This window comes from Stylophora pistillata, chromosome 13, assembly GCF_964205215.1.
Source record: "Stylophora pistillata chromosome 13, jaStyPist1.2, whole genome shotgun sequence".
Taxonomy (NCBI): domain Eukaryota; kingdom Metazoa; phylum Cnidaria; class Anthozoa; order Scleractinia; family Pocilloporidae; genus Stylophora; species Stylophora pistillata.
Window position 1 is genome coordinate 23,437,231 of NC_142531.1, and position 21,884 is coordinate 23,459,114.

The following is a 21,884-nucleotide window of genomic DNA, read 5'->3' on the forward strand; positions in this document are numbered from 1 at the left end:
AAAGTATTAATTTAGCTTCTTTCGTTTGTTAATTTCCAAGTTCTTCAAAATTCTCATAAATATCACAATTGATATTTTTTAGACGTTTTGTCACGTTTTTCAAGTGTTTTAAGTATTGCAGATTCAGTTTTAGTTTGGATTAGTTCCCCCAATTACTACTCGAGAAGTATAAACACACTGAATTGACTCTGATTTCTCTACCTGCATCTGATCGTCTGGGTGTGAGTACTCCTCAGAAAGACTGTTGTCTGAATAATCTGACTGAGGTTTCGACAACCTTAGCAGAAGGACTCTGAAGATAACTTCAGCTGAGTCAGTGTCTAAATGCCAACATTAGTTGTCCACAGGACTTCTTTAACCTTAACAATCAGACCGCTCATTCAAATGTGACTGCACTGCCCAGTTCAAACTATTTATTTTAATTGTGCAGTGAAAATAACTGGATTAACAGTGCACTTGATCTTTTCTTAATTTTCCTGAAGCGATAATTTGAGGATAAGAGGAAAAATGAGCCAAGTAATCGTTAATTTTTGCCAATATCAGATCTGCCCCCACCCCGCTATATTTAGACCAGTCTAGACCCTTTGCTCCAAATCCGTCAGTGGAAATGGACCGGGGAGTCCAGTTTTAAGAGGGGGAGGGCAAATCCGTAAATGACACCAGCGTTGACCTTTGCCGTGCTCTGTTTTCAAAACTCTTGATATATACGAGCCCTGAGGACTGGTGATCAGTCATGCATGCTACATATGGAAATAACCGCACACAGCAAGCCTACCTTTTTTTTTAACAGATAATGACAAATATCCCAAAAATGAATGTTATTCTGAGCAGCTTCAGGTGTCGTTTGTGTTTTTTTTTTCTAACTGTGGAGAGAAATCAAAGCTGTTCTGAACTCAGATGCCATCTTCAACAGTTCCCGAGAGAAGGCAAGATTTTGATCTATCTCACTTCTCCACGTATTGAAGATCGAGTAAACAATTAACCATATGATATCGATATGCATGTACAAACACCATGTGTTTATAAAAGGAACGCATGTACTGATAAATGGTTATTTTAAAACTGTTATTATGAACGATTTGACCCCAGTTAATATTGGGATAAAGGCATTTAGTTTTTCTTCTTTGTTATATGTTTTCATCAGCTCGACTCAGCTCAGTTTTTCGAATTCATTGGAGAGGAAACTAAGACGTGAGCCATTAGACTCTGCTATACTATACCATCCCCTCCCCTGTACGAATACTTTTTTTATTTTATCGGTCATAGACAGACCGCTTTCAAAAGTAAGCCCGCAGTCAATCTTGGGGAGGTGGTTGTGGAGTTTACACCGGATTTACTTTGTATTTACACGAGTTTTCAAAATGAGGGACCGATTACAGGCCTTAAAAGGCGCGGTGAGTCTATATTCAAGTATCATAGAAGCGGAAATTTTTTTAAACTAGTCTGTTTCTTTTAATTATTTCACACAGAGTACGAGCCTCTTTCGATTCAATTGATCTATGTAGCATTCGTAACATATTGGAGATTTGATCAATTTACAGTATCAACACTGTGTTTTTCACAGGGAAATGTCGACGATGAGGATCCACAAGATTATGATGAACCTTCGACTATTATTAATGTGGAAAATACTTTTATGGATAATTTTTTCCAAACCGTAAGTTTTTCTTCACTACTGTCTAAGGTTCAACTTGCACTTTCAAGATTGCTCGTGAGAAATATTGGTATTGCTATTTCGTGTTCAATCATTTTATTCTTCCACTTGAAGGTGGCTATAGTACGAACAAACATTGATAAAATATCACAAGATGTGGAACAAGTTAAGAAAATGCACAGTGCTATGCTGTCCGCAGCAGTACAAGATCAAGGTATCTATATAAGAGAAAAAAAAAAACATTACCAGTGCATGTGTAGAAATGGAAAGTCACTCGACCTTTTGTTCAGTAGGATAAAACAGTCTTCATATTTTTAGAGACCGTGCAATTCATGTTACGTAGAATATTGCTAAATATAATGTTGATTTTTGTACAGTGGAATGTTGAAAGTTGTAAAAGGAAGTGTTTAATTTACATTGGTATGTTAGAGTACGTATGATAATTTATTTTAGGCAGGTCCACATCAGCTTTTTGCTGCCATTGTATGTAACTTAACCTGCTTTACCAAATAAATGTATGTATGTAACTTCATGTTTTGTTTCTCATAGGGTGAGAAATCGAGTTTGTACCTGTTGATGTAAAAAATATTCAGAAAAATACAATTTTGTCTTTTTTACCACTGAAGTACTCTATTTGTTATTCACTTGACAAAACATTTGTTTCAACATGTAATGTTAGAAACCTTTTATTTTAGCTAGATTTTATTTAACACTTTTCTCCAAGGGGTGACCAAAAGGGAATTTCTCCTTACAATTGAAGAGAAAATGTCAAACAGGGAATGTTGTATGATTCAATGATTAACTGGAGCTGAAATGTCACAAAGTGTCTGGCAAACAGTAAAAAAAATCATGGGAGTGAAATGGTTAAAAAAAAGGTGTGAAGTGTCAATAATGTTTATATGTTTTCAAAGTTGTTCAAAATCATAACTCTTTTTCCATACTATTTTGGACTAATGTGATAAAACTTATTCCATGGGGATGTTTAAAGTAAGCAATAATAAAAAATAAACTGAAGTTCCAAAAGATTTTAAGTTAGATGATTCTGACAGGTTAAGAAATGTTAGACATGAACAAACCTCCAAGGCTTAATTTGTGGATTTATAAACACTAACTTCTCTGTTTATCTGGCATTTTAGAGGTAAAAGAAGAACTGGAAAGACTGATGGTAGATGTTAAGAAGACTAGTAATCTAGTCAGAGTGAAATTGAAAGGTAAAGATTTGGTACTTCTCTAGTGTTACAATTGTAATTAGGGTGGTAAAGTTGTCAACAACTAAACCAAAAGAGTTTGAATGTAGACATTGTCCACCATAAGACTCTCTTCTCTTTCTCCTCGTCTGTTCGCCTTCACATTTGGTCTCTGTGATTGTCAAGTGAGATTTAAGAAATCAGAGATTGGAGCCAAACTATGGGAGCAAACATGGTAACATCCTTCACCATGTTTACATCAAAAGCATGACTGCATTCTTCCTTATATATGAACACACATGTTGCCTACAATCTCCCTTGTCACCAGAGGAAGACCAAAGATTCAACATGAACTGAACTGTCAGAGTTTATATTAAAGGAGTTTGGGAATAAAGAATGTGAACACAATTGCAATAATTTCCTTAAAACTTTGTTTAAAAATTAGGGACATCAGGAAATAACTATAATAATATTATTATTTTAAGATCATGTCTTATTTTCAAAAGACTGATTCAGGGCTCAACACTAATAGTAGCCAACTAGCCATAGACTAGTAGAAATTCAGTTTTGGCAAGTGATTTTCGGTTTCCACTTGCTAGTTTGGCTAGTAAACAAACTGAAATTGCTGTAACATTTAAGTTGTCACCCTCCACTTGGCTAACAAGTTGAAAAGTTTGTGTCAAGCCCTGCAGGTTATTATTTAAAATACTTTTTATCACTCATTCAGTGTTTTGTGCTCTGATTAAGAAATGGAACACAGTATAAACCAGCAAGACCAGGATGCAGGTTATAATAACTATGCTGAAGCCAGGATAAGAAGATGCCAGGTTAATACATATATCTTATTAACCCAGCGCGAGGGCCGTACTTGGAGAATATCGGCCCGAGGTCTAGACAGAACGGACCCAGTGCAGCGAGGTCTGTACAAAAAAGACCGAGGGCCGATATTCTTCCAGTATGGTCCCGAGCAAGCTTGGTTAATAAGACATTTATTATATGACTGAAGTTCAAAGGGACACAAGTGGGGTATCATTCGGTACCATTCGGGACAGTGCCCGGTCCAATACTGAGAGAATATTGACCGGCAATAGAGCATTTTGATTGGTTGATTTTAGTCATTGGCCCTCTGACTGCCCAAGCTGTGTAATAAATCTTGTTATTTATTGATATTGTGCTCTGCATTGAAGTCTTTCCTGAATACATATTTACCTTTACACCTGTTCATTAGCAGTAATAAAACAATGAAGTTCGCATTCTTGAGAATAAATATGTTTTGGGTCTGAATCATTTTACCCCGGCAGCTATAGTTAAAGGTTAAAATGATTCTGAGAAGGGCCCAAAATATATAATATACCCCAGAATATAAACTGCATTACTGTTATTGTTACTTTGGAGGGAATTGACAGAATAAACGCTGAAAAATAAGACAGCAAAACAATCTATTTATTGGGCTAAAATGTATTTTGCTGACCAAATTCTCCATTTTAGCCTGCAAAATGTGCCACAATGTCTAGCAAAGTGATAATAATATGGAAACTTTTAGCTTACAGAATTAGTAAGAAAATTGTCAACTCTGACCCACAATTCAAATCCATTATGATTTTTAATTTTCCTATTTTTATGCCAATTAACAAAAGTAAAAATTACTTTTAATTAATATATATATATATATATATATTTTAGCATTCTACATTAGCAAGAAAATTTGTAGAAGTGATGAGTGACTATAACACGACCCAGTCTGATTACAGAGAGAAATGCAAAGCAAGGATTCAGCGGCAGCTGGAAATAAGTATGATGAGTTGTTAGCCCTTAAACTCCCAGAAGTGATTAGTATGTAACTTCTCCCTTTAAGATTCATAAATTATATACCCAATCCATGAAAAGTCCACTATGTGATAAAATTTGAAAATATTTGCTTGGTCTCTTTCCTTGTTGTAGTTTGTTGAGGTATTTTAAGAAGATTAGATTGTTGTTTCATGATATTTCTCCTGGTTAGTTTATTAAGTTAGCCCTGACTTTTGGCACAAGACCCCAGTTTTCTGAGCTTAGCTTCAAACATCTCTAATGTGAGCTGTTTTTGAAAGCCTTGAGATTTTAAAGCATGTGTATGAAATTGGTTTTAAGTGTAAACTGATATTGGTATTTTTAACTCTCACCTGACAATTAGCTGGAAAAGCTAAGACATACGAGGAAGTAGAGGAAATGTTGGAGGGTGGAGATCCAGCGATTTTTACTTCAGATGTAAGTATGAAGAACACTGAGCTCTTTAATTGTATTTTTTTACAATAACTATTGAAAAAGTCTCCTCATAAATTATTTGTTACAGTCTGCCTTTTTCCTTTCATAGTCCTTGATTGGTTCCTTTGAATTTGTTTTGGTGTATAAGGACACTCAATCAAAATGCTTTCTAGTAAATGTCATTATAACTCTTTGGTAGTGAATAATCATGTTTCTGTTGTTTATACATAGATTGTGATAGAGACTCAACAAGCAAGACAAGCCTTGGGAGATATAGAAGCTAGACACAGAGATATTATCAATTTAGAAAAAAGTATTCAGGTACTTAAAATAGCTTTGTGAAATATCCTTTCTAAACAGTCTGTGAATTGGACCAGGAATGAGGAATGTGATCTGCATCAATGCAGAATTATGGATTAATATCATTGTCATTAATTGCCAGAGTCAGGATCATTTTTATCATCAGATCGCTTCTTGTAGTATAGACCTCTTTCACAATTGCACACATGATTATCATTCTTTTGTTTGTATGGAAAACAGCCTTGTTGGCCTTGCATTGGAAATTTCAGTTGATTTAAGACAGAAAGGTTCATGTACATGAAAATGAAATAATATCAGACAGGACTGCCATTTATGAAAGAAATCTATGGTTTATGCTTGGTTGTCTAATATTTCATGTGGAAGTGATATATGGTGCTATTTTTGTTTTTCTCTCAAGGAACTTCATGATATGTTTGTTGACATGGCCATGTTGGTTGAGAGCCAGGTAAGTTAGGTGTTCAACAGTTAACATGATCAAATTGTTCAAAAATTGCTAAGTCAATGCATGAGTGGGCTGTTGTTGATAAGTTCTTATTTTTTTGCTGATCCAATGACTGAGACAAACTGACCAGGAGTATTTCAATTTGCTATTGGATGGGGTGCTAGTCCATCACTGGGTTACCTCTTAACTAAATGGACAGATCTCTATGTGGTGGACAGCACTGTATATTTTTGCTATCACACATGGTATCTGCTGGATAGTATTATCTGCCCATTATACAACTGGGCCCTGGAAGTAGAGAAGTACCGTGAGAGTAAAGTGTCTTGTCCAAGAACACAATTTATTACATTGCTCACAGTGCCCATGGGCAAGGTGAAGTGAATCCTGTGATCTGATTGGCTACTGGAGCAGGCTAGATAGGCCCATCTTGCCTGCTCGGGATTGCCCATATCAACTCCGTGCATGAAAAAATTGAATTAGAACTACATTTCATAATTCTTGTACAGTGTCGGCGATGGAAACGCAAAAAGCGGCAGAAGATAGTCAAAACAAAGAAAACAGAAACGACTTTCATGCGTTTGTGGTGCTACAAACACAGTTGGCTTTCTTTCCCAACTCTCGAAGTTAACAAGTCATTCCTAATTCCTAATAAAGGGGAATCTTTTTTCAATGTAATAAATCCTTTATTAACCAAGCTTGTTCGGTCAAGATGGCTGAATGATAGCCTCACTCTTTTTTTGTATTTTTATGGACCTCAACTTTGTCTTGGCCATAAAAATGCAAAAAAAAAAAAGAACTCAGCCAATATCCAGCCAACTTGACCTCACACTTGGTTAATAACCCATATATACTGCCCTGGCCAGGTCTCTGAGACGTGCATGCCAACCACTGCACCTTTTTGCATTTAATTTAGTAAGGTTAATAAAAAAAAGTAAGCATTTAGGTGTTTACCCTTTAGCTCCTATGAGTGACCGAGATTAAATTTCTACCTTCATCATCAATACAATATCAAATAAACAAGTGATGATTGAGAATAAAGAAAAATTTGAATTGGGATTATTTGTAGTTGATCCAGTGCCAATTTCTCCAAACTAACATGATGAGAATTGTATGGCAGACAGTAAGAAGAATCACTGATGAGATCTTTAGAATGAAAGAGTTAAGTATCAGGCAAGCATAAAATGGCATCAAGGGTTGACTTACAATATCCTGCTCAAGATGTATCCTTCCATTTCTGTGCATTTACTTCCTGCTTAATGCTGTTATGCTATTTTATTGGCAGGGAGAGATGATCGACAGAATTGAGTACAATGTAGAACAAGCGGTTGACTTTGTACAATCAGCTAAAAGTGACACCAAAAAAGCTGTCAAGTATCAAAGTAAAGCAAGGCGGGTGAGTATCATTAATTGTAGTTTTGTCTTTGTTCAGTTAATCGAATTCAAGATCAAAGGTTGTTAACAATCTTACAGGGCTTGACACTAATGGTAGCCAACTAGCCATAGACTAGTAAAAATTCAGTTTTGGCAAGTGGGTTTTTATTTCCACCAGCCAGTTTGGCTAGTAAACAAACTGAAATTGTTGTAGCATCTACGTTGTCACCAGCCACTTGCCCTAGTAAGTTGAAAAGTTAGTGTCGAGCCTAAAATCTCTTTATGTATTCTCCTGCCAGTCTGAAACTACCTCCAGGATGGGGGTGAATAGGGGTAATACAAATCTGCTGATCCGCTACGATTTGACAATCTGAATCTGTTCGCTACTTGTCTCGTCAAAAGGTGGAAAATGCACCTTGAGCTGTTGTGTGTTAGCTAGGCAATGGCTTTCCCATCGAGTGAATCTCAAGCTGTGGGGTAAAGTGTCATGGATAAGGGCGTGAACACAGCAGACATCCCAGTGCGTTACTATTTCCCTGATGCGTGACATGAAAAGAGTCTCATCCGTGACAAAAAAATACACATGCTCAGAAAACAATGCATTTCTGACGATCGTTCAGATCCATGATTCAAACTTCCTCACAAGCAAAATCCAAAATCCGAATCTAAAAAATCGACAAAACTGCAAACCGTTGCAATTTCAGGATCTGCCAAGCCGTTAAAATTTTGCTCAATCCGAAATCCGGGCAAAATAATTCTCAGAATCTGCCCATCCATTAGCCTATTCATCCCCCTCCTCCAGAAAGCAAGAGTGTCTGAATAAAGTTTTAACTATTTGACCCCAAAGAGTGACTAACATCTGATTTGTCCTCACACTATCACCCATTAAGGTCAAGAGAATAAAGGAAATGATCACCAACTAAAGAAAAAATTCTCCTTGTCAGCACCTTAGGAAAAGTATAGAGAACAGTATGGAGAATATGGAGACTGATTTTAGAGTGTAAAGGGTAACTAACTGTCAAATGTTTTTATTTGCCAACAGAAAAAAATCATGATCATCATCTGTCTAGTTGTTTTAGTGGCTATACTTGTCACTATAGTAGTGATTCTCACAAACTAGGTAAGGTTTCCAGCTGGAGGGATATGTAGAGCTCTACATGTTATGCATTTTACATGTACAGTAGACTCCCAAAAACTCCAACCTTCAAGGGAAGTTGAAAAAGAATCAAGTCATCAGGAGTTGAAGATAAAGGCACTGTTACAGTTACAGTGTACCCTAAACCATCAAAACCTGAACTGGACTGACAAATTTTGTATACTGCAAAATAGGACAAAGATTTATGTCTGCTTCAAAATGAATTACGGTTTTGAACTGTAGTACACTGTTTTGTTTTGATTTGCAAGGTATTAACAGATGTGGTTTGACATGGTTTGATTTATTGAGGATTAAAAATATTTAGAACATAGCTAGCAGAGCTGCGCAGTCAAATTCATTAAACGTAAGCGTGCTCAAAATCCCGATAGTGCATGCTGATAGCATCAGCAAATCGCTTCGCCAGAAAATTTTTTTTTGCGCAAGCAGCCATTGTTAGCACGGGGAAAAATAATCTATATTGTGACAATAATGGATACAAACAGAGACTCGGCCAACTAGTCCCAAAGCAAAGACAATTTTTTCACCTTTTCCCTTGGGCTAGAGTTCTTAAATGAGGCAGAGAAAGAGAAAAACAATGGAAAAAGGAGACTCGGCATCAGCGCCGTCACGATTCGCTTCAATTTATATTGTTGTCCGTTTTTCGTGTCAGATTTGATGCACAATTCCACCGGCTATGTTTTAAAACAATTGGTTCATGCTTTAGCATGCACTATCGAGTTATGGAGCACGTGGGAAGTTTGGAGAGCATTCAAGAAGCTAGAGTTGCCTTCGGCTATTGCCTCGGGAAACTCTTACGCTTCTTTCGTGCTCTCCAAACTTCCCACGTGCTCCATAACTCGATAGTGCACGCTAAAGCATGAACCAATTGTTAAGTAAAGAATGACTTTTGACATTCATTTTGAGTTAAAAGAAGGTTTGAGTAATTGAGGGTTCCAGTTACCTACAGTAGGGTAAATTTGCAGTAAATGAATGACAGAAATCAATGGGAAATTTGTATTGGCCCAAGGTTGTGCAAGCTTCAAGTTAGGAGGGGTTCGAGTTATCAGGACTCAAATGTGGTTAAAAAACTGTTTTAATATGATTGCATTGATATCCATGATATCATTATTGTCCTGATTGGTGCTTAATCATTTTATTTGAACTTGATCAATTAATCTTGAGTTCTTTATTTTTGTTTCTCTTTTTCAGAATTTGTAACATTTAGTATTTGTTTTTATATGGTTCAAATATCTCCATAATATTAATGTAATGAAATAGATAAATGGGGCTTGATAGACCACCAAGTAATGACTGGATGGAAGGAACCATAAATAACATTTTAAATTTGGACTGTAAATATTTTCATCTGTTACATTAAGTGTCGCTGGACTTTGACAGGCCCAGACAGTGTATTATCACCTAAATGCTACCATAAAAAGTTAAAAACTGCAAATAAATCTTTAAACAGACGGCAAATAGCATTATCCCAGAGAGCAAAGTATTTTTTCAAGTTCTTTTGTTTTTTTTTTTTTCCTGTGTGATTTTGTCAGATGTTCTAGATTTATGGACCACACCCTTTTACTCTCATACGTACAGTTTCTTCCTTGGTTGGGTCAGCTTTTTTTTTAGATTTTCAAATTCAAATCAATTATTCTTGTGTTTACTATGGCATTAAAATTTCAAATTCCTAGTAAACTTATTTCTCAGTGCTTTGTATAAGCTGAAGACAGGGTTTTTAACTGAGGTATCTATTCAACTGCACAAGTGTTGAGTGTTTTTTGCCATTCCACCAAGGGTGCTTTGAAGCTCATTGCACATTTGCTAATACTTCCAGATTATCCAAAAGTCTCTCAAATATAGAATCACTTTCCCTGTTGTTAAAAGAAATGACAAGAGCATCAATGATTAAGATGTGTTGAGCTGAAGGTAGTTTTGTGTGAGAAAGAAGAGTTCAACCCAAGGGGAAGAATCGATTCAGGACAAAAATATACTTTTGTGCCAGTAATACTATCCCTCTGGTCAAGTTAAGTATATTGGAAATCTAGAAAACTCTTAAGACGTTTTAGCCTTGACCTTTTGATTAATGGTGAAGAGCAGAAACACAAGATTTGAGAATGTAGACAACTGAAAATTCATTTTAGACCCACCCATTTATTTGCTCTTGAAACTATTTTTATTGAACTTGACTATTGCAATGTGTAATTAAAAATTAATATTTTATAATAGGATATGTTTAGCTTAAAGGGGGAGGGGTATTCCAAAAACCAACCTCCTCTGTGTTTTTCTTGCTATTGTGATCCTTTAACTCCCAAGCTGATTGGTGGACAAATTCTTGTTTCTAGCTTCTCATCTCCTTTCAAATTAGCTATGAGAATGCAGTGTTGTAATAAGGAAACCACCTCCAGCTGATGAGATGACCTTTTTCTCCTTCCTTGTTTGCGAGACATTGTACAAAGTGTTGTAGAGAGAAGGCACTCATTAACTATTCTGGTAATGAAAGGAATGAATACTTAGTTTTATCTAACAATTTTTCACCAAGATGGAGGTGAATTGTGGTAGATATTTACCTCGCCATGAAGCGGCAAGGTAAATATCCACCATTTTTGCCAACACTTAGGTAAATAACTGTCTAAGTATATACCACACAGAAACCAAAAGAATTAGTTTATTTGGTTCACACTACTAAAAGATATTAATTTAAAGTTTCATATTTTAGCCATCACTTATCAGTCAATGGTTAACTTAGAAAGTTAAATTCTATCATGGCAGATTGGCCTGTTAGAACTTTATGCTATTTTAGGAAATGTTAAGGCCATGCACATAATTTCTATTGACAGTCACTCGTTGAAATCTAATTTACTTATATTAAGTTTAGTTCTTGGAAATAAAGCCAGACTACCTAATGTCACTAAGGAGAAATTCTGATCTGCATTCTTGGCATTTCAGAAAACCTTACGCTTCTCAGATTATCGATGTTTTATTTCTGTAATGAAAGTCAATTAAGTTAAGATCAGAGTGTTAAGGTTTGATTGCTTGTGGGTCTCTTGGTCTAATTCAAGGAGGGGGACTGAACAGAGTAAAGGAGCTATTACATGTAACTATGAAGCATTTGAAGTTGTGAAATAAATTATTTTAATTTTGTATTTACCAAGCATAGTATTGGTGATGTTTTGAGTTTGGGATATTTGGAGGCATGTTCTGCTGGAAGGCACTGTCAGAAGAAGGCTTTAAACAACTTTTTTTAATAAATATCGACTCCTCGACTAGAAAAATCATCCCTCTGACAGAAATGTCAGCTTTAGAACTTGTTTACAGTGGCCAATTTACATAACTAACTCAGCTGCTAAAATCAAATTATCTCTTAATTTATTCTACCCACAAATTATTAACAACTTACAAGTGGTGAAACCAGGCCTTGAGCTAAGGGGGTCTCCATTTTTGTTTGTGTGTGTTCACTTGCCAGCTTTTCTTCCTTCTGCATTTATTTTTTTACCCAAAATAATGGGGGCAGGGGCCCCCACACCCCTCCCTTAGGTCTGCCACTGCTTACTCCCTTTCGAAGACCTTTTTATATTGAACATTTTCCTTCAATTTAACCTTGTAATAGTCCAATAAGCTACGGGCTATGCAATGTCACTAAACACATTTTGCTAATGTGGTGTGCAGTCGTAAACAGTCTGTCTGCATTACTTACTGTAAATCCTCTATTAAGCCCCTCAGGGGACTTAGTTATTTCAGGAACTTTGGGGGGTGGTTTTTTATTAGAGGATTGATGGAAAGAACCTCTTGTCAAAGTCAGATTATTTAAACCCCTTTCTGTCAGAATTCTGCCATTAAATCACTCAGGAAAACGGTAATGAGGAGTCTTAATTTTCACCAGTGTTTTCAGCCATGGATGATACCCACAACAGCATAAAAAAGTATGGTTTTTTTGTTTTTTGTTTTACAAAATCATTCATTGGTGTAGACTAGGGCTGAATTGCAAATAAACTAATAAAATACTGGATAAAAACTCCATATCAATCATCCCTTTATTACAGCATTCTAGGAATTCATAACAGCTAGTTTCTAAGCACATTAAGATATATTAAAATGCTATTCCAGGTTTTCATAATTGTTATCATGCCATGGGAATATATTACACAGTGAGTACATTGCTTTGGGTTCTAGACATAAATTTTTCATCTGCTAATGATTTCATTAATAGCAAAAAAAAAAAAGGCCTTGTCTGGCTTCATGATGTGACATGCTCCATACCCCATCAAGAACATATTTTGTGTCAAGGTTAAACAATGCCTGCAGTGCAGACCAGAAACTAAGGCAGCTGGCTATTGAGCCTACCAGCCTTCATACAAGTTTTTCCAGGGGAAGGGGGAGGGGGTTGGGGGACTGGAAGCTTCCTTGCAGCCCATAAACCAAATGCAAACTCTCTGGAAGTCTCATGAGAAGAGCAATGAAGTAGAATTTTGACATATCTGGCTGTGCAATTCGAAACTCATGGGCCACAATTGCTACAATCTATTTCTCTTTGCAGGATTTATTTTCTTTTATTTCTCAGGCAGATATTTCTTCTCAGCTTCCTTCAATTCATCATCTTTTTGAAGACGGAAAACCTCCTTTACTGCTGCAATCTGTGTTGAAAAAGAGTGTTGTTCACCAATCATTCAAACTAAAGATTTGTACTCAGAAACTGCTTCAGGTGGCTGAGTGGTTGGCGTGATGGGCTACCAATTGTGAGGTTTGGCTTCAAGCCCTGGCAAGGTCATTGTGTTGTGTTGTTCAAGATCTCATTGGTAATTCTCCTAACTGTCTGCCATACAATTCTTATAGTCGTTGTTTGAAGAATTTGGTATTGGATCAACTAATAATCCTCTAATTGATATTTTTCTTTGTTCTCATTACTTGTCTGCTTGATATTGTAATAAATTGTAAAGAGAAATTCTTTCTTGGTCACTCATGGGTGCTAAAGGGGTTAAGACACTCAAGTTACCCCATGTTGCAGTACCCCACTTGTACTCATGGCCCACTCAGCTACAAGACTTAACCTCCCCTCCACCACCCCTCCCACACTATTTCACCCTCTTTTACTTTTTCAAACACTTCTCTTAACCCTTGATAGTGACTAGCATCTAATTTCTCCTTACAGTATCACCCCTGAATCACACATTGACGTCATTAAATTAAGGAACTAATTCCCAACTGAAGAAGCACTTGATTGTTATTAAACAAATTCTCCTAGTCAACACCTTGGGAAATATATAGAGCACCGTATGGAGAATATGCATACTGATGTTAGGGTGTAAAGGTTTAATACCTCACCTTGTTTTCAACATTAACTAATGACTGGTCTTTGTAGATTTGTTGTGTGGTGTTCTGCATTGCTGTTATTGATGCCCTCAAATTATGATTGGCCCAGATCACAAGAGACACACCCCAGTCCCTGAACTGGTCTGTCGGCACGGTGTAATACTTTGTTGGTACAATCACAACTGGACCCTGTCAATAACAGTCACAAGATAAACCTGGTTAAAACCGTTCTCTGAAACATTTTAGTTTCTCTTGAGGTTTAATCAAAGAACAACCCTTAGAACCTTAGAACCACATGAAACCCTTATCAGAAATTGCTCCTTCTTTGAAACCATAAGCAGAACTAAGATTTCTAAAAAAAAAAGGGAGGGAGAGAGGGGGTCATAATTATGAATTTCCTTGCAACTCTGCTCTACCATGTGATGAGATGGACCATTAAATGGAGCATCTGGCAATGAAAAAGGTTTCTGCCATGCAGATTCTTGAGATTCACATGCTTTCATCCCCAGAATTATACAGTTAAATTGTAAGTTGTGGACTGAGAACAATTATCTTGTTAGGAGGGGTCAGGGGTATCATTATGATATGGCAGTAGATGTGAGATTGGGTAATTTTCCAGCTTGAAATCGATTTTCCTTCAAATATTAAATTTTGTAAACTGTCATCAATGCACCTGGTTTTTCCAAGCTTTCATGAAAGCCTCAATGTCTGAAGGATCAGATTTCTTGCTGTGCATCAAGATGGCATCAGCCCCAGCATTACGGTATGCTTCTGATCTTCTAAGAGCTTCATCCAAGCCCCACCCAGCAATAAAAGCTTCAACTCTTGCAACAATACTAAAATCTGGGTCTGTCTGTGTATCTAATAAAAGATCCAATACAACAAATTTAGCAGCATATTTAGTTTATAATCACCCTGCAATTATTTTGAATATCGATTCTAACCAGTTATAAATACATGATCGCAATTTCTGGCTCTAGAATCTTACAAACAAAGACAACAAATTTGCAGCTTTCTAGACACTCAGTCTTTCTACCAAACTTGGGCTGCACTCTTCAACATCACAGATGACTTCTTTCAAATTATTTTATCATTATGTAAACAATATTTAGGCTACTTTGAACAAAGCAATTTTGTTGCATTTACAAAAACGAGCTAGTTTTTCTGAGGTGGGTTGTAGTTCAAGGAAATGACATGTTTTACATGTACTCAAATGGGGGAAGAAACTCTTCAAGTTGCCAGAGACTTGAAAACAGCTGTGTTTGTAGGCTAGGTGTAGCCTTGTCCTTGAAATATACCTTAAAGTTTGTAAGGCAACCACAAGTGAACAGAACTGAGCAGCACCGTTCGGAGCTTGTTCTTTTCCTCTACTTTGAACCCTTTGAGCTCTAAGAATGACCAACATCTAATTTCTCCTTACAATATCACCCCTGAATCACATAGAAAGGTCATGAGAATAAAGGAAATAATCACTAACTAAAGAAGCTGTGATTGTTACACATTTTCTCTTTATGGGCACCTTGGGAAATGTATATAAAACTGTCTGGAGAATACGTATAGATTGATGTAAGGGTGTACTGTACCTTTGCAAGCTTTGATCTTTGCACAAAACTCATTGATATCAGCCAGTGGCTGTGCTCTGCCATCTAATAAAGAGTTTGTCTTTGGGAAAAGCTTGTCCTCAATACATGCTCCAGCAATACCTCTCTGTTCCAGTTTTGTCACCAACCGTCGAGCATTATTGAAGTTACCATATCCAGTATCAGCATCTAGTAATATTGGGATGTCTGTGGCATCACTCATGAATTCCATTACTTCCATGACCTGAGTCCATGATGCTTCATTACTATCACGCACTCCTAACTGGGCAGAGATTGACAAACCACTACCCCAGACACCTTTAAATCCTGCAAAATAATATCAACGCCGTATCATTAAATGAGAAACAAGACAGGGATTGTTGTAAACAAGCTCTGGCAAAAAAGTTATTGAAACCACTGACAGTGCTAATGGAAGTTCAATCTTCACTCAATACCATTAATTTCAGAAAAAAATAGGCAGCAATTTCACTTGATATTGATAGTGAACTTTGCCCATTACCAGCTCTCATTGAAATGCCTGACTGAGGTTACAACACGGAGGAGAAATGATAAAGTGATCTTGGAGGTGAAACCATCCTAAACCCCTTGAGAATTTATCTCTTGTAAGTAACCATCATCCCTAAGTGACTACATAGGTTTGACATGTTGAGCCATGCTGATTATATATCTTTATTTCTGATTACTTGTCAGGGTTGTAGCTATAAGAAACTTGGCTGCCAGATGAAATTTTGCATGCTCCACAGAGCAAACAACAGCAAGAAACTTATCCAACGATCACCTCTTTTTCAACCGGCCAATTTCACAGGTAACCAGTGCTTAGTGACAACCTACCAGCCTCTTGTACAATTTTAGCACTCAATCCATTGTGTGCCTCCATGATAAATTCTAGTTCTGGTGATTCCAGCATCTTTCTCAACTGGGTTGTTTTCTGAAATAAAAAAGCAAACTAATGTTTAATTGTTTTTTTTTTTTTGTGCTTACTTTCACACATTTGTAACAGGTGTAATATGGAACCCTTCTCCATAAACTCTTACCCCTTTAACTCTTAAGATTTGTTTGTTAATTCTCCCCTCTAGCTGCTTCACATTTCCTTGTAAATCAGTTCAGAGAATTTGGTAGTATATCATAACAACTTCTACCTGATAAGTTTGAGTATTCTCATTAACTGTGTACTGAACAACCTCTAGATATCATAGGGAGAAGTTACATGTTAATCACTTCTGTGAGTTACAGGATTGATATTCTTACTATTTATTACCTTGGGTATGGAGGCTGAAGTTGATGAACTTAACCAGGCAACAAGTTTTTCTGCAAAATAGTTTTTCACAATCTGGCATCAGTTGAAACACAAAAATTCACCCATCTAATAATATAATACATACTCATAAGATAGAAAATGTCATTCAGGTTTTACTAAGAGAAAAGCACACTGAGTACTTGTTCAACATGAAACACAGAAAACAAGTATGTTATCAAGAATATTGAGAATGACGAAGTCCCCCTTCTTAACAATCTTCTCATACACAGAATTTCTGGACTTGTTTTGTTTTATCTATTAATCATTCTTGGATAACAAATGACTAGAGAGGTCAGACATAATTCTACCCACTGAATGAAAAAATAAATGTTAACTTCTTCCTCTGTTACTAGCATGTTTATCTGTAGTAATAATAATTTGACAAGGAGCAGTAGCAGATACAATATTTGACAAATTGAATTTTACCCTAAACTTATGATTTACATGAGACCCTCTGTTTATTGTCAAGTTTAATAAGGGTTTAAAGTTTTCCCAGACTCCACGATCATGAACTTCATAAGTGCAACTACAATTTATGCCATGATCTTCTTTAATTCAAAGAAATGTTGAAAAGATACATTGTTAAACTGAAAACCATAAAAAATCGCAGTCTTTAATAAAGTAAGACAAAAGAGCTTGTCTAGAAGATTTCACATCAAAGCGAGATAAAAATTTTGAACATTGTTCAGGGAAATTTCTTTCAAAACCAAGATTTCTTTTGTTTAGATGTAAAATGCTCTGATTGAGAATTCTCTACACGATTTAAAGTTGCCAACAACAACATACAGATGGTTCTCTTTGGGAGGAGGGGGTGGTGAAAGATTTCCTGTCTGTAACTGAAGTTCAGAGAAATATCAATTACAATTGGACTGGTATCATTTGAGTCATGCTATCGTTGAAAGTTTCCTCTTCTTGAGGAGTTGTAAGCGTGTGATTTTATCATTGTGTAAGATTAGACATCATCAGGTTTCAAATTCACTAACCACGTGTTTTGTTTACATGCTATCCAGTATGTAGAAAAAAAAAATTATTATTCGTAAAATCTCTTGAAAGTTACATCAAAAAAGCAGAATAGACATGTTCTGAGTAGTTTTAGATATCGTTCTATCAGAACAGAGGAAAAGTACTTAACTGTTAGAACAATTGAATAACTCAAGTAATGATATGGAATATGGAAGATCGCGCGCTCTGATTACGGCAAAACTACAGAATACAGGGCCACTTATCCGATTACGAAAGTAACGCTAGAAACATTTTCCGAAGTCGGTGAAGTAAAACCAAAACCATTTCTAAATTCAAGAAAGGTCTAGAATGTCAAATAATACACCCTAAAAACCCTCCACATACTTTGAATTTAGATGCTAAGTTTGAAAAAGTCCTAGATAATTCCAGTCCTTCATCCATCAAAACAAAACATTAGTGGTACAAATGGTTGATATTTTGTGACAGATCCTTCCCAGATTGCAACAAACTTTTAGACAAATAGTTTTCCACTATAATCAAATAGTGCTTTTACCTGTGGTTTTGGGAGATACTGCATTGGATAGGCGGCCGTTTACGTGTCGGAGAAACATTGTTTAAGCGAAGAGTTTTAACGTGACAAATCGAATTGCTAATCGACGAGATGAGAAGGACTAGCAACTAGTGTGTGAAAGGCGCGTGCTAAAGCAGGTGCTGGGGTGGGGTAGTGGGGGGTTCAATTGGCCTGTGACGCATGGAACAGCCATCCCCTCTCGCAAAAAATCGCGATTTTTCTGAGGGTGGGAGGGGCTGTTCGTAGACTAGGGTTCCGCCCGTGCTTTGGGCGCTTTAGCTAGGGAAAGAACTTTTAAAAAAGGCGAAAATCTAATTTCGGGAACTTTCTAATTTCTCATTTCTGAGCGGAACGATCTTGAACCTTTAAGATTCTTACCACCTTTCCCTCCCCTCCCATACGGTACACCGTAGATTACATAAAATGATTTTTATGATTAAATTTTTACAGTCAAGAAGGTTTGCTCGTGGAAATTTGTCTGAAGTTTACGGCAACATCTTGTCTCCTGACGAAAGCATGATTTTGATTATGGGATAGGAGCCAATTACTTGATGGGTTCCTATGTGAAAGAACTCTTTTTAACAACTCATACAATTGTCCCGTGACGCAAATCTCAAAAAGCTCAGAGCGACATCGGCCGATCTCACTGAGATCACGAGATCATGTTTCTTCATCATCTTTATATTTAACCTTGAATCTGCGACCTTCAAGTGCAACACAAAAAGCGCCGTAGCACAAGGTCATGCAGGTTGCGGCTGTGGAGGAGGCTTCAACGGCTCTGCGCACAGCCTATAATACACATTCATCCAAGATACGAACTGAAATATGGGTTGTCCCTTTTAACAGCTTTTTATTCGCCACACAAGTCAAAAGAAGTTAGTGAAAAGAATTTAAGTTAGCACTAAGAGAACTCCAGAGACGATACGAGGCCTTTTTTTGCTGATTTATTTTTATATGTGCGACGAACTACTAAGCTGGTAATGAAGGGTTGCCCCAATAAGAAGCATTTCCGTTTACGTTTCCTTGCTTGCTGCTAGGAAAGGGCAAGCCTGATCGCATTGTGTATTTATTGATAGACTCACAAGTCCGCTTTTTGCTTGATCAGCTGTTTTTCTTGTCCTGCTAGGGGTCTATTCCCTGAGGGGGAGAGAGATCCGACGCAGTTTTGTACGAGGAGGGCTTCGCCCTTAAGTTCAGGGTCCAGTTGTTCAACTAGAAAGGAGCAGTAACACTATCAAACGGATAAATCGCTATCATCTGAATAGACATTAATCTAGGGCACGGGTAGCGCTATCAACCATTAAAAACAACCGGGGCCACACTCACATACTTGACCAATTTAATATTTTCCTCTTTTATTTCGGGACTAAAATATAAATACTCCATCTCTTTCCTACTTATGTAATATGGGCATCTTCTTTCAAACCTAAACATGATGCAGCAAAATGCCAGCAACCAGGTTACCGGTTTATATGTAATACGTTCCTTTCGATTGAGAATTCGTAATTGATGAATCCTTCGTTAAAGCGGGGTTTTATTTACGAGGGGAATCGGTGAATATGAGCGAAACCATTTTCCTTTGGAAGTGGCAACTAAGAAGTTTCCATAACATATGAATTTCTTGAGCAAGATGGTCACGGTAATCGAGTTTTTGAAAAATACATATTTTTTGTTATTTACTAATGTAGTTTTGAACGTGAAAAATTTTATTCGATTCAACTCCAAAAACCGAGTTTGAACAAATATTTAATAAAATTTGCAATTCAATATCTTGCCAAGTTTAAACAAACACGAAATTCCAGATTTTCGAGAATGTTATGAGAACCTTTTTTTTTTCTGGTCTAAAGCACAATCCAGGCAAGCGCAGACTTGCTCGTACATTTACAAAAGTTGTGGATTATGACATCACTGTTGGACGTTTCTGTCGTTTGTCGAGGGGCAAGTTTGAGCGTGCATAATGTTTAAGCGGCTTGAAGGCTCTTTCACCAAACAGGTGCGTTCATTGGCTGTTATCTGAAATTAACTATTTATGCCCGGATTGTTCCACGCCATGATTGGTCGGATTTGAAAAAGAACTGACATATTAATCAACAGCTGTCTATTTCAAACAAAGATATGAATAATTTATGAGAGCGGGCAAATTACAAATTACTCGCCGAAGTTTTGCACGGCAAACGCAGTCTAACCCAACAACACAGCGAAAATGTCCAAAAAAACGAAAACCAGGAAGATTATTGTGCGAGTTAACGGTCAAGCCAACCAGGGGGGCAGGAAAGAAATGGAAGATTTTAAACGCGTGCAGTTCGATCGCGATCCAGAGCAGGCATTTTTCGCGGTTTTCGATGGCCACGGTGGAAGGGACGCGGCTCACTTTGCCCGGGAACATTTATGGGACGCGATAAAAGGACAAAAGGGATTTTACTCGGGTGAAACATCTCGCGTTGTAAAAGCTATCAAGGACGGATTCATGGCTACACATTGCGCGATGTGGAAACAACTCGGTAAGCGTATCTTACTTTCGATCTGTGTTTCCTTCTCGCTCTGAAGCGAATAATATTCCCGCGTGAAAAGCTTTCGTGATCGACTCTGTTCTGCTTGTTCTACCCAATCGCGGTGTAAAATCGAAGATAAGTCAACATTTTGTATTTACTCCGCCAAAATTACGAGTTCGGTTATAAATTCGTGACGCGCTACGCCGAGAGTAATTTTATATCCCGTTGTTCGCTTTTCATATGCAAAATAAACATGCTTCTTTCGCCGCTCAAAAGCCTGAAGGGAGAGCAATTTTACATTGCAAATAAAGCTTACGAAACACTCAAGAAATAACTCGTATCTGAAAAATATGAAGATTTTCGATGTGCTAGTGTCCAATCGCTCTGTTTATCATGGGTATATAGGACGAAACTCTTCAGAACTACACAACTGAAATATTTTGATTAATAAGTTAAATGTTTTGCATGATTGCTACGTCATGGTATTTGTGATATTGAGTTTACATAATTGTTCACAAGGCTTAAACGGAATATTTGATGCACTGCCAGAAGGAAAAAAGTTTGGAAACTGATGGTTTTGGTTTTACATCGGAAGTGAAATCTACATTGTACTGTTTTGAATCTTATAAGTAGGCTTGTGACAGACACCTGTCGATCAACTTTGCTTCTAAAACAATCTGTCACGCATTATCTCCTTTTTAAAAACACGAATCGACAAATTGAAGAAATTTACGAAATCAGTGCTGTGCAGCTTAACATCGTTTTCATTTTATTTCACCTCCTAATTTTCCAAAAAATCCTCATTCGCTCTCGCCAATGCGCTTCTTGTAAAGTTTTAACCTCCTTAAGCGAGGGTGAAAATTTTATTTTGTTTGGGTAGATATTTAGTGAAAAAAAAAAAAACACACACACACACACACACAAACAATTTTTTATAGACAAAACTAAATAAAAATCGTTTACAAAATTACCTGCACATATTTGCATTTTATTCAGACAGGTTGATTTGAGTAAGTGTCAAGGTGAGCTTCCTCATCAGCTGATTCTGCTCTGAACACTTTTTTTGTTTTTTTCATTTTGCTTTTCGCACTTCACATTGACAAGTCTTTGGCCTGTGAAATCTCTCTGATCACTAAAGGGGATAAATGAACAATCAGCTTACATAACGCAAGCAAATGTCACTCAAGGTCATTTAAAAGTTGAGTACTGGAGTTGTGTTTTTCCCGTGATAGCCTTATAACTGTTTCTTGTTTCATTTTATTACTTTCGTTTTGGCCGTATTTGTCTCTTTCCACCCTTTAA

General features: G+C 36.9%; 3 protein-coding genes across 3 annotated transcripts in view; 2 read left to right on the forward strand and 1 right to left on the reverse strand.

Moving 5' to 3' along the window:
* Nucleotides 1-1,247: 1,247 nt before the first annotated feature.
* Nucleotides 1,248-9,701, forward strand: LOC111330078 (syntaxin-1A). Its single transcript, XM_022934874.2, has 12 exons — nt 1,248-1,394; nt 1,565-1,657; nt 1,769-1,868; nt 2,791-2,865; nt 3,589-3,668; nt 4,525-4,633; nt 5,012-5,085; nt 5,314-5,403; nt 5,801-5,848; nt 7,128-7,238; nt 8,259-8,336; nt 9,561-9,701. Exons 1-11 carry the CDS (start codon nt 1,362-1,364, stop codon nt 8,334-8,336), a joined length of 891 nt encoding a protein of 296 aa, XP_022790609.2. The 5' UTR covers nt 1,248-1,361; the 3' UTR covers nt 9,561-9,701.
* A 2,663-nt stretch (nt 9,702-12,364) lies between these two features.
* Nucleotides 12,365-18,210, reverse strand: LOC111330077 (phosphoenolpyruvate phosphomutase). Its single transcript, XM_022934873.2, has 7 exons — nt 18,073-18,210; nt 16,518-16,567; nt 16,091-16,187; nt 15,242-15,565; nt 14,332-14,519; nt 13,671-13,847; nt 12,365-12,982 (listed from the first exon to the last, which is right to left on the reverse strand). Exons 1-7 carry the CDS (start codon nt 18,128-18,130, stop codon nt 12,899-12,901), a joined length of 978 nt encoding a protein of 325 aa, XP_022790608.1. The 5' UTR covers nt 18,131-18,210; the 3' UTR covers nt 12,365-12,898.
* Nucleotides 18,211-20,221: 2,011 nt separating this feature from the next.
* The window catches only part of LOC111330079 (protein phosphatase 1D), a 6,556-nt gene continuing 4,893 nt past the window's right edge, over nt 20,222-21,884 (forward strand). The window contains exon 1 of the mRNA XM_022934875.2: nt 20,222-20,591. Coding sequence (XP_022790610.2) covers nt 20,294-20,591 — 298 coding nt within the window. The 5' untranslated portion in view covers nt 20,222-20,293. The remainder of the gene's footprint in view (nt 20,592-21,884) is intronic.

Bases quoted from the DNA above. Each gene is read 5' to 3' on its own strand.
- LOC111330078 (XM_022934874.2), top strand. From the start codon at position 1,362: ATGAGGGACCGATTACAGGCCTTAAAAGGCGCG. The intron at 4,634-5,011 runs GTATGATGAGTT...CCTGACAATTAG, and splicing joins TCAGCGGCAGCTGGAAATAA to CTGGAAAAGCTAAGACATAC. The intron at 5,404-5,800 runs GTACTTAAAATA...TTTTCTCTCAAG, and splicing joins ATTTAGAAAAAAGTATTCAG to GAACTTCATGATATGTTTGT.
- LOC111330077 (XM_022934873.2), bottom strand. From the start codon at position 18,130: ATGTTTCTCCGACACGTAAACGGCCGCCTATCCAATGCAGTATCTCCC. The intron at 15,566-16,090 runs GTAGGTTGTCAC...ATTATTTTGCAG, and splicing joins TAAAATTGTACAAGAGGCTG to GATTTAAAGGTGTCTGGGGT. The intron at 12,983-13,670 runs GTGAGGTATTAA...TTTTCAACACAG, and splicing joins TAGTTAATGTTGAAAACAAG to ATTGCAGCAGTAAAGGAGGT.